The following is a 16,152-nucleotide window of genomic DNA, read 5'->3' on the forward strand; positions in this document are numbered from 1 at the left end:
TACAGTATATATATCTACATACCTTCCAACTTTTCTGGCATAGTTTCACATTCTCCTGCAGGATTTAGACATGTCTTCATGCATGGAGCTCCGCAAGGATTGTAGTGCCAGTCACAATGACCTTCCTTGTTGAAGTAGTCACAGAACAAAGCTGAGAAAAGATAAGATCTAGATAATGCAACTACATAAACATATCCAAAATTGCTTACTATAATAAAGAATATTAATATCAAACAGTTATTTATAATAATCATATAATGGATGCATCAGAGGAGCGGAATCAATGTATCTAAGTCCGGTATTTTAACCATTAAATAGAGATGAGTGTACCCAAAGCTTGGACCCGGATGTTCGAGTCCGCTCATCTCTGCCCTTTAACGGAGGAAAGTTTAAAAGTTAATCTTATTGCATTCTGGAAAATCACTTAAAGAAAACGTACGGCAGATTTTTGGAGTCCTCCATTTTATGCAGATGTCATGTCTTCTACACGCTGCGGAATAAGCAGCAACAGAGGTACAAAGACATTCACAGTCTCCAATATCATTATTGCAGCTACAGGTATCAGCAACACAAGTGTCAAAGAATGGAATGGGGTCCACCTGCGGAGAGTAGGCAATATACACTAAGATTTTCAAGCTCTATGTTAAGATGCAGGTAATAATGAATTAAAAAACATTAAAAAATGGTAGCCTAAATCTAAAGGCTGTCTCTATGATCTATCAGTATACTTAGGTGTGGGAATAGGGACCACCAAAGTTTTAGTATAACTATTAGGATAAATCAACAGAAGCTCATTGTTTTTATCACACCCTCAATTCACAGATGCCAGAAGCACTGCTCACTTCTCACCTCCTAGGTCCACATCCAGTTGAAACACATGAAGTCCAGCTCTCCTGCTTCCATGTACTTGAACATCTTCAATTTGTTTCTGGAATCGGAAACTGATGAGTAAGGGTGTCTACTAATGCCAAAAACGCGTTGCCAGTGTACCATATGTGTTGTCAGTGGATAATTAAATAATACTATGAGGAAGCAAGAGAGCTGGACTTCATGTTTTGGAAGTTTGTATATCTCAAGAAAAAGCGTTTAAAATAAACTACCACATAATAACAAGTATTATGAATGGAACATGGTGAAGTATTGACATCTGGGCCCAGGAGATTCAGCTTCTGGTAGTCATACTGAGACATAAGTATGTGGTATGATAATAGATTGCCAAGACAGGCAGGTAGGGTGGTATCGGAAATCATTTTCTTGTGTGGAGTCTACTTTCTCCTGGACAAAGATTTATTACCTCACCACCTACTTGATACTTACCCAATTTAATGGCAGAATTACAGTTTAATAAAATCAATCTTTAGTAAGTAATTTCAAGTAATGGCTTTGGTTGCATACCGATAAGTGACAGGAGGAAAAAACTTCACCCTTGATGATACTGCAGTGCTTTTGGGCCCAGGCTAGCTTTGTTGGACTGTTGGAACATGCCGACTCTGAACTTCTTGATCCTTCTTGAATACATCCTTGTGACCAGGGAGATGTGAAGTCATTCCCCCCTTTTCCATCATTATCTCCGCAAAGTCCACAAACAGCCCCCTGAAAGCAGAGTACAAGGAGTCTTCTTAGATAATCAATGCATCATAAACATTTTTATACATGAATCTAATCATCATGTTATTAATATTCAGCCAGTCTAAAGGAAACCTACCATTTGATTTGATGCATTATAAAGCAAACATACCTTAAAAATGTTGTATCTACACTGATGTCAGTTCACATCTTGGTTAATCCCTGTACTGAGTGATTTTGCTGATAAAACAGATATAAAATTATGATACTGAAGCTCTGTCCCTTCTATGGCTCCTTCAGTGCATGGTTCCACGCTTCTCCTAGCCTGTGAGTTTTTGTCTGCAGGAGATGATGATGCAATCACTTTTCTCCCTGCCAGACAGAAAAATCAATTGCTGTACCATCCAGCTGCTGTGTATGAGTGATCCAGCTCAGGTTGATTAGTCATGCTTGACTAACCTCCATTTGTAATTTCACGCTCCCGTGTGCAATGTGTTGATCGAGGCAGCCATGCTGACCCAGCTTTCCCAAGGTCCTGAATGATATAAATGTTTTTTCAGCAAAACCACTCAGCTCAGGGATAAACGAAAAAAATATGATCCTGCATCAGTGTAGCTACAGAATTCTCAAAGTATGTTTGCTTCATAATGCATGAAATCAAATGGTAGGTTTCCTTTAAGTAAAATGGGTTCACAAAATGGTATTAAATATGAACATTCTATACCTACGCTTCTAAAGTTATCAAACTTGACAGAGATTGGACAACACAGCATGTGACCTTTTTGCCAGAAGACCATTTGAAAAAAAAACATTAAAAGGAATCTGTCCCCACTATTTACCTACCTAAACTAACTGCTATGTTGTGTAGGGTAATATCCACACAGGCCACCCAAACCATTGTTTTTTATTTTCCACCTACTCCTACCTTGAAAAACGTGAGCTTAACAAATATGCAAATTGAGCTTATGTGCTTAGGAGGGCTTTTGAGGAGTACCTCATACCTCAACAATAACAGTTTCCTACCCTTCGACCGCCCCCTCCTCTCTCCCCCCCCCCCCCCCCCCAGTGTCTTCTCTCATCCTAATCATAAGTAGAACTAAGAATAGAAAGATGGCCATACCTCGGTGGCATTTGAGACCTGAAGAGTAACAGTCACCTTCTGATCATACATCAGAATCATGTCCTCCATCATGAAGACAATGTGTTGTGCCATTAAGATGATATTGTAAGAATAATCCTTATGTCCAGTTTTGCTTGTTTCCTCTACTCGTTTTTCGGATATCTCTATAGTTGTGTTCTGTAAAAAAAAAAAAACTAGATAATTGATACTGAATATGACTTATTTTCTTAGTCTTATTTGGTATTTGGGTTGCTCCTTTTTTAATAATGTCTTTGAAATATAAACATTTGTGGTTGCAGATTTTAATTAGCTTCAGTTATCCTTTAGTTTAGCTTTAGTTTTTATGTAATATGTGTCTGTATGTGAAACTCGTAGTCTACAAGTAAAAATCCCTTGAGTGGTGATGTGGAAAAGAAAGATCTCCTGTTTTTCTTATTATTAACAGTCCGTTACTTTCTTGAGTAATCCTCATAGTGGTTATGCATTGGGCAAAACAAAACATGGTGAGAGCAGATCTCATTAGTTCTTTCCACCACTTTCCCAAAACATTTTGTATGATCTTTGGATGCTGCCCAGTGTCCTCTGTATTTTTAGCTTGATTAGTTATTCACAACTTTTTGGTTATGATGCTTAGGCTACTTACACAGGAAAGTAGAATTTGCCCCTGGATGACCATCCAGCTGTGCTTTCTGTGGCTCTGTGTGTGTGGTTACTGCCGATGCAGGTCCTACTCCTGTAGCTTGTTTGTAGCTTGGACAGTCTTTTAGGCTGGTTCATATAACGTTTTTTGTATACATTAAGAAAAGCGCCCGGCATATACACTTAATATATACATTGATAAATAGTGGCAAACAAAATAGAGGCATAGTTGTTTCCTCCTTCTGGCTACTTCACATTCCTTCCGCCAAAAAAAAGCAGGATGGAAAGACATAACAAGGTACATCTTTTCATCCTGCAACCTCCACCTGAGTGACGTATGCGCTTAGCGGAAGCAATGGAAGGCTGTGGAGAGCGGATGCAGCGTATTCCATCTCTCCTTCCAGCCCCATCGAGCACACGTGTCACTCAGCAGGAGGGAGGAGCGGATGATGTCACTGTCCATATTAGGACAGTGTCACCAGTGGGGGAACACCCCATTCATTGGCAGCAGCCAATCGCCGGCTGCTGATGACGCTTTTAAGGTGGAAGTGGGGTCCCCGGTCGACATATCCAAATGTATAGGCATACAGTGGGATATGTCTGTGCCATACGTTGTTAGGACATGTGGGAATCCTCCTGACATGTCCTTACAACGTATCACACAAAATGTGATGTGAACCTAGCCTAATACTGCCAAAGGCCTGTCAACATACTGTAAACATGCAAATGAAACACAGGCTGTAAAATACTGGATCACAGGGTGTGAAACCTAATTGGATTCTAAGACACTCTACATGTGTTATGTGCAGAAAAATTATCCATTCATTATTATTATCCCCAAGAGAAGTGTGTATAGGCCAAAAAATATATATACAAGTCTTTATTAATTCTTGACACCTCACATAACAAACAATTAAAAACACTTAAAACATGCATATGTACATGTATCTTAGACCCATGTGTTCGGATCACAATAGATCCATACACAACACATCACCCACATGGACAGTGAGAATGTTGTCCAAAAAATGTCCTATCAGGAGGGTAATTAGATGGAAGTAAGAATCAATACATCAAAATAAAGAATCAGAAAAATACATTAATAGTGTCCCTTCCAAATGCTGAGCTTGTAACACTGAGTGAACAATTGGCACACTCCGTAACAGATGGTTTGATCAAAGGTACATATTTACCCATTCAGAGAAGATTGTTTGATAAGGCAGAGCATGCATGGAGGGTGATGTGGGCAAAATATTTTTGCCCACATCACCCTCCATGCATGCTCTGCCTTATCAAACAATCTTCTCTGAATGGGTAAATATGTACCTTTGATCAAACCATCTGTTACGGAGTGTGCCAATTGTTCACTCAGTGTTACAAGCTCAGCATTTGGAAGGGACACTATTAATGTATTTTTCTGATTCTTTATTTTGATGTATTGATTCTTACTTCCATCTAATTACCCTCCTGATAGGACATTTTTTGGACAACATTCTCACTGTCCATGTGGGTGATGTGTTGTGTATGGATCTATTGTGATCCGAACACATGGGTCTAAGATACATGTACATATGCATGTTTTAAGTGTTTTTAATTGTTTGTTATGTGAGGTGTCAAGAATTAATAAAGACTTGTATATATATTTTTTGGCCTATACACACTTCTCTTGGCTTTTTCTTGCATATGTAGTTTGATATATTAGTGTGTTGGCCGCTTCTAAAATAATTCTTTGTATCATCTGCTAGCTGTGCAGGCTTGCCATCTATTTGATTATTATTATCCCCCCCATATTGTAATATTGTCAATATATTTACCCCCGAAACAGTGAAAAAATCTGTACTTTCCTAGAAAACATAAAATTATTCCTACTATCCTTACAACAAATAAACATAGTGTCACGGGTGCTCCCATGATCCCTGGCAGCACACCCATGTCCCTCTGTGTGCACCCACTCCCCCGGACTCACCTGTCCCAGCTCCTGTTCTCCAGTGGACTGCCATGCACGTGCATCTCCGCTTCCTCGGAGAACACCGTTCTGCACGCGTGTCTCCGGAGCAGATCGCAGATGTCCCGGAGACACGCGTGCAGAACTGTGTTCTCCGCAATAGTATTTGAAGAACAATATGTGTGAAGAACAACTTGCAGATGTTGCCAAACATCTGCAAGTTGTTCTTCACACATATTGTTCTTCAAATACTATTGCGGAGAACACCGTTCTGCGCGCGTGTCTCCGGAACAGATCGCAGATGTTCCCGAACATCTGCAATCTGTTCTGCACTGTGTTATTTCACTGTGCTCGTTTAGTTTGTAATTTTACTGAAAAATGCTCGGGTCTCCCATTGATTTCAATGGGGCTCGTTACTCGAAACGAGCACTCGAGCATCTGGAAATGTTCGGCTCGAGTAACGAGCACCCGAGCATTTTAGTGCTCGCTCATCTCTAATGTCTATACATTAAAACATTGTATTCAGTTAAGCTCAGGTGTAGTTATTGTACCTCCTAAATCACATAGATGCATTTATGGGACTAGGCTGAACAAAAGGAACAACACAGGCAGTCTCTGAAGAAGACCCCACTTACACACAACCCCTAGTTACAGAAGGACTTCTCTGCCCTATGTGTTCTCTGGTGAAGCTCTCTGGATGCTGTTAATTTTTTGGCCCCAGGCTGCAATGATCAGTATAAGAGTTATGAAATTTCTCTAATCCAATTGTCTTGGGGATGAAAAAAATCAAGATTTGTTTATCTCTATTAACATCAGGTACATTTGAAATTTTTTTAGATGACTGTACTTATGCCATATGCTATCGTTTAGAACATTAGACTCAAGAAATTGTTGTTCCCAATGTTATTTTTTGTATTTGCTTTGACTTGCCACACATCCTTTACAACAATACTATTGTATAAAAAATGTGAATGGTTCTTACCAACAAGGAAATTTTAATTTTCATAGAACATACTGCGTTGGTGTTTCCACAGATAAAATGCTGTATTTCTATTTTAAAAGTTCCATTTTTTTTATTGTTTGGGCAGAAATCCTTAGGAAAAAAGAAAAAATTTCAACTATAAAAGAAAAAAGTCACAAAACTCCTGCCAAATCCTAGAACTTCTATACTATAAATATAATATAATTTGGTGTTGGAATTTATTTTTCTTTGCCATTTGGGTGGTTACAACGTAGGCTCCTTTCACACTACCGCTCCTTCCCTCCATTGAAAAAATAAAGAATGGAGAATTAACAGAAGTTTAACTGAAAATTAACGTATTAATTACAAATCTCCTTGACATCAATGTAAATTTTATGTCATCCGTTAAGTACCAAATAGACAGGAATCTGTTATCCATGCATTTTTTTGGACGGAAAAAATCACAAAGGCTGCAGTACTTTTCCTCCATTTGAAAAAAATGCATGGATAACGGATCCATAACAAACTGACCATATCGGATGACATAAATTTACATTGATTTTTAACTGATACGTTAAACCTCAGTTAATCCTCCAATCTTTACTTTTTAACGGAAGGAACAGTAGTGTGAATTTAGCCATATATTCATTCATATTACAGGAAAATGCCACATGAGGATGTTGCTGCTGGTAGTGGATTATTCGGCTAAGAATTATGTTTGATACTGAGTATGAGACCGAGTTCTCTGGACAACATATCTAAACATATGATCACCTGAGCCAAGATGTAGTCACACGTGCCACTGAATGTCTTCCAAGACTGATCAAAGCTGATGATATTTCCATTTCCATATAATTTGCAGGTCTTTGGACAATGTTCTTGGGTGCATTCCCATGTCCGTTCTTTACATGTGCTGTTATAAAAAAAAGGCCATATTACTGTATATTTTGGTAACACCACAATTGGAGTGCAACTGGGTATCAATGATGAGAAACCATATTCCGAACTACGTGAATTAACGTAGTTGTGGTAGTTGTGCCTATGCCTCATGTAGTCGTCAGATAAGGTTACTGCAGATTAGTTACCATTCATTTAAATGGGTGCTGTTTTGTAGTGACTTTTAAATGCTAGTGTTAAAATTCCCTCGGCGGTGCTCTGACGCCTGTATGTGCTAAGAGGTTCCGACCTCTTAGTAGATCAAACACAATCTCTGCCAGGCCAACCTAAAACCATGTCTTATCTAGTAGAGTTGTCCAGCAAAGACTATAGTAAATCCAGCAGATCGCGCTCTTACACCCTGCTCGCCCACAACATTGACATTCCCAAAGTGGTGTGCGGGTCAGAGAAGCCAGGAAACAGTCAGGGAGGGGGAGATTTATGTGCCTTCTACCCCTGAAAACTGGCGGAGAAGGCATAATGAATCTCCCCCATAGAACCTCTGCTACCCCCTGGCCTTGAATTGTTCATTGGTCGGCTTATCAAAAAGTGATGGTCCTGCTCACTGTGTATACATCAGACATTATAAAGTTAGAAGAGCCGTACCATGTATTGCAAGATATCTTGATTTCACTTCCAGTAACATGAAACTTCCCTCCATATACACATGGGCACTCGCTGGGGGGGATGCAGCCACCATTGTCATCAGATACAAGACCTTTTGGGCAGACACATCCTGGCACACATTCATCGCTGTACTGCATCATAAAAAGTCACCAAAGAGAAGAAAAATAGAAACTGGGTTAGGATTATTTTTAATTTTGGAAATGTATTATGTAATACTAAAAAGCCTAAGCCTGGTTATAAATAGTTAATTGAATTTTTTTTTAAAATTTTAACTAATTAAAGAATTTCCACCTAAAACTGGCCCCGTATGTGAGGCATTAAGAAATAGCCTTTGCTATAGTTCCTAACACTAACATGAAAAGGCAAGTTATGATATTTTAGAATCTTTGATCTGTATATGCACATTAGGTATCTCCATATAGTTTCCTGCCAGGGAAATGGTTACTTTCAGCTTTATGTTTAAAAATTAATTCTCAGTCTGAGGCCAGGGAGAGAGAAGTAAGGGTTAACACTCCCTGCTCAGAGCTGTGTAAACACACAGGAGGGTAGAGAGAATCCTGTACACAGATCAGCCTTAGGCTACATTCACAATGTCGTCGCCTGCCGTACCGTAGCACGGCGGGCACATGGCAGTGCCGGGAAGAGGAGCGCCGCTATGGCCCCAATGCCGTCTATGGGGGACGTATATCGGTCGTATATACGTCGGCCGTATATACGTCCCCCATATGGCAGTGTGCATGTACCCGTGGTATTCCCACGAATATAAGTTTCATAAATGTACTTAGGATAACAAAACAACACATTCCCTAATTAAATTTTATTAACAAAAATGCAGCATTTCACAGATATAATTCCAACCTGTCTCTATCAGTTCTGGTGTACACAATATAAGTTGCCCGCTGAGACAGAAGCAGACCTGTCCTTTTGAGGTCATCAAGGGTGTAACTAGGAGAGGCAGGGCCCCATAGCAGACTTATATATGTGGCCCCTTCCTTCCAAAAAATATGAATATTTGCTCGCATTGTGAGTTACAATCACACACATTAATATACATAGATACACATACAGCATAAACACACCATATAAACATATACAGCATAAGCATACATACAGTATACACACAGCACATATACATACATACAGAATATACACACATACATACATTGCTATATAGAAACATGCAGTATAAATACATCTCAAATACACACATACAACAAATACATACATAAATACAATACCATATAGAGACATACAGCATATACACATACATATATTATACACACACTACACACACACATAGGGGCAGATTTATCAAGTGTCTGAAAGTCAGAATATTTCCAGTTGCCCATGGCAACCAATCACAGCTCAGCTTTCATTTTACCACTGCTCATGAATATTTTAAAGGGGAGCTGTGATTGGTAGCCATGAGCAACAGGAAATATTCTGACTTTCAGACACTTGATAAATCTGCCCCATAGAGGATACACACTATACAAGATGCCGGGGCCCCCTGACACTGCAGGCCCCAAAGCGGCTGCTACCTATGTAGTTACTCCCCTGGAGGTCATCATAACAGCTACTGTATTGTTATCACAGGAGGTGCAGCCCTGGATCACAGGTAAAGAGAAAGGCATTTTACATCAGTCCCTGCTGCCTAAAAAATATATATAATAATATTCTTCAGGACTGCACCTTTATTTGCTGCAGCTACTTTTATCTTAAAGGAAACACTAGTGCTGGTGTTAGGATAGGGGAGAATCATTATATATTTTGCAATTTATAATAATATAAATATATTGAGATTTTTTTCTTACACATTTCATGTCTTGGGTTTTGCAGCTTTTCTGACACTGAGAACCCATTGTATCTGGACCAGGAGAGCTGCAGTTATAATAGTACATAGGAGGCTTGCAGGCTAAAAGTAACAAAACAAGTGATCAAAACTCTAGAAATGTATCTACAAATGCAAAAGTAATGTCTAGATGAACAATATGGATCAATGGCTTTTTCAGTTTCATGTATTTAATCCTGAGTGTTTAGTTATATTATATATTTTATATATATATATATATATATATATATATATATACAAGTACTTATAAAAAAGTACATAGTTCATAGAATCATTGCATCTGGGGGAAAATATTGCAGTGATGTAAGGAAGCACATTACTATATCCACAGTATTTATTCCCTATGTGCCTAAAATTACATAAAGACTTTTAATACTAGAACTTTCCAGGATGGGTGGGGGGTGTTAAAATGCATCTCTTTAAATGCACAGTGCAGGGTATTGTGCTCTGGAATATATTGGGGCAGATTTACTTACCCGGTCCTGTCGCGATCCCGCGGTGCGTTGTCCAACGAGTATTCGGGTCTGCGCGATTCACAAAGCTCCTGCGCCTGAGTTCCTGCATCCATCGCTTCTGCGCCGAGGTCCGCAGGAGTTCACCTGCTTCTTCCCGGTGCTTGTAAATTCGTGTCTTGCGTCACATTTCTAAATGTTAAATCCCGCGTGTTGTCCGAATCCGTCGGGTTGTTTGACGGCACGCCCCCCCCCCCCCATTTGTGTCGCGTGCAAGCTGGCGCCAAATTCCTATTGCGTGCACTAAAGTCCCGGAGCAATTTGGTGCAAAAAGGAAATCGTTGGGAAACCCTACAAAAATGTGTCCAACGGACCCTTAGTAAATGAGCCCCATTGTCTCTTATAGTTCTATACTAGTTCGCTGGAGACACTTGTGTTGTAATAGACCATACTCCATTTTTTCTATAGGATAAATATAGAACCAGAATCAGATATTTAACCCTGTACTGTATAAAAGAAAATATTGACAGATTGTATACCACTAAACTACCTATAAAAAATCAACTCCAAAGTCAAATGAAAATGAGCTCAGAAGAATAACTTTTTGCCTGAGATGAGCCATTTTTAGAGGCTGAAGGTATGCCGGTATAGACATGTATCTTGGGCTCTAGAGTACCTTTTGGTATCACATCAAAGATAAGAATCAGGCTTGTGATCCGGTCAACTGCAGAACTGGAGATATGACTAGTGACTAGTTGTAGACTTAGTTGAAAATGTGAGCTGCAGATAAAAATCCAATTCCGGAGTTTTAATGATTCATAGCTATAGTTCTGTAGCTTTGCCTGATGCAATATTAAAGATGAAATTTTTGTAATTCTGAAAGTATGGTCCTAGATACTATAGAACCTAAGATATGGGCATCTGAAGTATATAATGAATCTATAGGGGTTAGGGGGGTGCATAAAATTAATCCATAACCCATGAAGAGGTCTGTAAATTATACACCCATGATGGAACTGTATATACCGTATATACTTGAGTATAAGCCGACCCGAGTATAAGCCGAAACTCCTAATTTCAAAACAATAAAAAAACTGGGGGAAACTTTTGACTCGAGTATAAGCCGAGGGTGGGAAATGCATTGGTTACAGCCTCCCAGTATATAGTCTGCCAGCCCCTGTAGCATACAGCCTGCCCAGCCCCTGTAGTAGGAAAAAAAAATAACACTGTACTCATCTTTCCGACGTCCCCCATAGGTCCTCTTCTGTCTCAGACTGTCTCAGACAGAAGAGGACCTACAGTTGATGTCAGAAAGGTGAGTTTTGACTTTATAAGCCGATATAGGGTTTTTGAGCACAAATTTTGTGTTGAAAAACTAGGCTTATACTCGAGTATATAAGGTAATATAATCACAAAGGGGGCTGTATATAATATAACCTATAATGAGCTGTAATAAACAATGAGGGGGCAGTTTGGGATAATAAACTAGTTAATATTTTAGGGAACTTTTAGTTTCAGATTTTTTAATGCCTACTGATACCTTGAGCTGACCCTTTTTAGTGGTAAAGAAGCAGAATCCTTATAAATTAGGGTTATAGAGAAGGACAATGAGTCTGCATCACCTGTTCAAGTAAGTGCATTGAAGGGAAGGTCATAAATATTTAAAACCTTATTGGGAACATCTAGGGTCGATTTTAGTGGACAACATACACCCCACACGTAACATACCATGGCTGATCTCTGTCACCTTTGGACACTCCAGAATTCCACGTATACATTTACTGCAATGAAAGAGAAATAATGAAATCTTGTCCTACTTCAAATTAACATTTACAGATAATGGGGTGTCGTACAGGATATGAAGTCACCCCATGCTTCCTCTCTCGTGATAAAGAATGCAGTATTGATTCAATATCAATTCCATCTGACAAATCACCACAATCACATACGTTTAGACCCTCTTAATATGGGGTTTCCGATAGAGCTTATTAAAAGACAAAGGGATCATTCACATTAGCAAAAATGCAATAGCTTAAATAAAACAAAAGGTGGAAAGTTTTTTGAATTTATTAAACCGTAATACATCCTATAAATATTCCTGCAAACATCCCAACCCAACGAATAAAGGGGAGGTGTCATTTGGAATACACAGTGAAAGCCATAAAAATAGAGCCAACAAAAAACTTGCGCAGATACGTTTTTGCGAAAAGTTTACATCATTTGGAATTTTGTTCCCATTTTGCAGAACATGGCTTGGAGTATAAAAAAATGAACTAATGTTCGGATCTACAATTTCCTATGCAGACAACAAGTCCTTGTTTACCCAGGGCACGCAGAAGTATAAAATAGTTAGGTGCTGAGACTTCTCTCACAATGTCATAATACCGATGCATTTGGATTTCATAGTGGCCGTATCCCAAAGTGCACCTTCAATATACCTGTCTTAAAGGGGCTTTACAGTACAATGACCGATAATTGCATTCATTAATATAAATATCAATGATCTAGCTCATCTAATCCCTTACCACATAATCTCATCTATTTCAAATGTTTGATGAGCTGGTACTGTGCGCCCCTTGTAGTTGCAAGGACAATCCTCTGGGGGCACACACTTATCATTGAATGTCAGATAAGTCCCTTCAGGACAGCTGCAGCCTTCGCTTGGATCCGCTCTGAAGTGGCAGAGAACGTCTAGTTCTGCTAAGGAGTTGCAGGTGAAATTGCATTGCCTTGGATTCGATGTAAACACCATGGTCTCAGGGCAGTCAAGAGCTACAAAAACAGAAAGGAAAGTAATATGAAAATATTGGACAAAGTGTATTCTTAACCTTCCCAAGTACAAAATGTACTTTCTGTATGGTACAGTTAATAGCAATCTATACCCATCTTTCCTATAGATTTTTGTTAATTGCTTATTACAGTTATTTATTATTATGATATGTGATACTATAGTAATACCTCCATTACTTAAAGGAATTGTCCACTTTGTACAAAACGTATTGTTATATGTTACCCAACAATCTGAATTTATCCTCAGCTGTCGTAGGAAAGTATTTACTTTTTTGGAAAGTATGAATTCATGCATATCAGAGGTCTGGAGAGTCATTGAAGCATATGCAGACTCAGACTGGCCCACTTATAGGCAGGTGGATCCACTGGTAGGCCTCGACTTCTGATGCTATAGAAAGGGCCTCCTTCCCCATAGGAGGTCCCTGTTTGTAACAGTAAGAGGTGAATATACGATTTTTAATTTTTTATTAGCCTATGGGTAATAGAGGAGGTTGCAAGGGTTTAACAGTTCCCAGGTAAACAATTGGGGACGCTATATAAAAAAAAACATATATGAAAATAAATAACCTGGGGTCCTTATATAAGAATTTATAATTTGAGGACCACTATATAAGAATTATTTGGGAGGTCACTGTATAAGAAATAATACATACTAAGGAGAACATTATATAAAACTAAATTTATTAGTAGGGGGAATGTATAAAAAAAAATTAAAGTGGACATTGTAAAGAAAAAACATTGAAGGGGAACCCTACATTAATGGATTAATTGGGGTTTAACAATTTATTAGTGGTAGAGTAATATTTATTCAAGGTTATCGTTAGAGTATATAGGAGTCCCAATATGATTTCATGTTATATGCAGGGAGCATAGTGTTGTTAACAGTATTACTAACACACACACACATATATATTTATATATATATATATATATATATATATATATATATATATATATCAATTGTGTTTTGAGTGGCACATATAATTATTTAGGAGCACAGTGTGGGACATATCTATTATCCAGGAGACATGGAGACATTATAATATAAAGGACTATAGTATCTTTAGGGGTGTTGTATAATGAGCAGTGAAGCCTGGAGAGTGTCCCGGATTCACTTTACGCAACGCCAGAGGTGGCGCCAGCAGGAGACCTGCTGATGCGAGTCCAATGGGCCTCTTCAGACTTACCTCAAGATAAGTACAAATGATTGGGTTTTTTTTTCATTTAGACCACACAAATGTAATATACAAGTCGACTTGGGACCCTAAACCACAGGTGTTTCCGGGTCCCAAATCAATCTTATAGGTTCTCTTTAAAACATTCCTAACATAAATGCCCTTATATAATGCCCAATATAATAAAATGCTTGTAAACCAAGAACCATGCACTTGAAGAAAAGAAATTAAAAAGATCATTTTTTATTTTATATTTTACTGCCAAAGACTATAAATTCTCAAATCCACAACTTCCACGATAAAGGTAATGGGGGTCATTTACTAAGGGCCCGATTCGCGTTTTCCCGACGTGTTACCCGAATATTTCCGATTTGCGCTGATTTTCCCTGAATTGCCCCGGGATTTTGGCGCACGCGATCGGATTGTGGCGCATCGGTGCTGGCATGCACGCGACGGAAATCGGGGGGCATGGCCAAACAAAAACACGACGAATTCGGAAAAACCGCCGCATTTAAAAAAAAGTGTCGCGGGACTCGCGCTTACCTTCACTCGGTCCGGCTTGGTGAAGATCAGTGGATTCCGGGGAACTTCAGCACAGCAGACGTCGGAGGAACTGCCTTAGTGAATCCCGGACGGACCCGAATCCACCGCAGAGAACGCTCCGCTGGATCGCGAATGGACCAGGTAAGTAAATCTGCCCCAATATTTCTATGTAGCACTAGGATGGACCCCAGGATCGATTTTACTGGCAGGTCCCAGGCACCAGAGCATACATTTAATCTTAAGTTTATATTTTTGTCTTAAGAAACATCTTTACCACAATTATTGTCTCTCCAGTTTTCCAGTATAACATTTCGACTTCTACACTCATCTGCATATACTCCAAGCCAGGCGCACATGGTCTCCTCGCTGTTTTCTAAGTTACATACATCATATACACAGTTCTGAAAGAAATCGGAAAAAGAAAAGAATTAACTTTTTCAAATTATAGTTAACATGTTTACAAATAACTGTTGTTTACAACCATGTAATGCTCTCAGGTTACAAATAATAGGTCTGTGGTACATTGTTTTATTGTCATGGATATGAATAGGACCAGCTCTGAGTTTTGTGGGCAATTGGCTCACGTTGGATACAATGTGAGCCCAAATAAATATATGGGATGTGCTAACTTTTGAAACAATGGCTAGCACATGTCCTAATACAACAGTCAAAAGCATGAGCGCTCTATGAATGTATGAATTGTCTTAATACGATATATATCTTCTAAGCATTATAAAATTGGGCACCCGGTGTTGTAGAGAAGAAAGCATGTTCAAGGCTTGAAAGGACACTATTTTTATATTACTCAGAAATAATTTTATTTAGTTTTTTTGTTTCTATCTAAAAATTCATAAGATCCTTCTCTTCATTTGGGTGACCCCATGGGAGTCATATAACTTTCTGCTGTTTTATAGGGGTTACCATCTCAAATTCATGACTTCCTGGATGAAAGCATATGGACCACCCACATAGGATCTTCACACTAACCCCCATCATAGGTATTGATGATGATTAGACGCACTCCTATCACACATATAGCATAACAACGCTAGAGAAAACAAACATGGATGCAGAATGGAACTGTGAATCATCGGTTTGATAGAAGAGCACAGAGATAATCTTACCATCAAAATAATGGGGCTCATTTACTAAGGGTCCACAGACCGCACTATCGTCAGATACTCAGACGATTACCGATTTGCGCTGCATTTGGCAGGAGATTTTGGCACACACGATCGGATTTTGGCACATCGGCGCCGGCTTTCAAGCAACACAAATCAAGAGGGGGGCCGATTGTCGGATCGATCCGACTGATTCGGACTAAGCGCCGGATTTAACATTTAAATTGTATCGCAAGACATGTGGGAAGAACATGGTGAACTCCAGTGGACACATGCAGGATTACGGACGCACGATGTAAGTGAATCGCGGCACAGTGCATTCTTGTCGGACAACGCACCTCGGGGAACACACAGGGACGGGTAAGTAAATGTGCCCCAATGTGTGGGCAGACGGATAGAATGGTTTAGGGTCTAGGGGTGAAAAA

At 39.2% G+C, this 16,152-nt stretch overlaps 1 protein-coding gene across 1 annotated transcript in view; it reads right to left on the bottom strand.

The window, feature by feature from the left end:
* The window catches only part of LOC140070980 (mucin-5B-like), a 65,258-nt gene that overhangs the window by 9,210 nt on the left and 39,896 nt on the right, over window positions 1-16,152 (bottom strand). The window contains exons 13-23 of the mRNA XM_072118151.1: window positions 14,881-15,007; window positions 12,624-12,870; window positions 11,827-11,879; window positions 9,609-9,709; window positions 7,774-7,925; window positions 7,006-7,144; window positions 6,253-6,363; window positions 2,687-2,863; window positions 1,396-1,593; window positions 440-599; window positions 23-151 (exon numbers count right to left, since the gene is read on the bottom strand). Of these exons, the coding sequence (XP_071974252.1) occupies window positions 23-151; window positions 440-599; window positions 1,396-1,593; window positions 2,687-2,863; window positions 6,253-6,363; window positions 7,006-7,144; window positions 7,774-7,925; window positions 9,609-9,709; window positions 11,827-11,879; window positions 12,624-12,870; window positions 14,881-15,007 (1,594 nt within the window). The remainder of the gene's footprint in view (window positions 1-22; window positions 152-439; window positions 600-1,395; window positions 1,594-2,686; window positions 2,864-6,252; window positions 6,364-7,005; window positions 7,145-7,773; window positions 7,926-9,608; window positions 9,710-11,826; window positions 11,880-12,623; window positions 12,871-14,880; window positions 15,008-16,152) is intronic.

The sequence above is a fragment of the Engystomops pustulosus genome, chromosome 7 (assembly GCF_040894005.1).
Source record: "Engystomops pustulosus chromosome 7, aEngPut4.maternal, whole genome shotgun sequence".
NCBI lineage: Eukaryota > Metazoa > Chordata > Amphibia > Anura > Leptodactylidae > Engystomops > Engystomops pustulosus.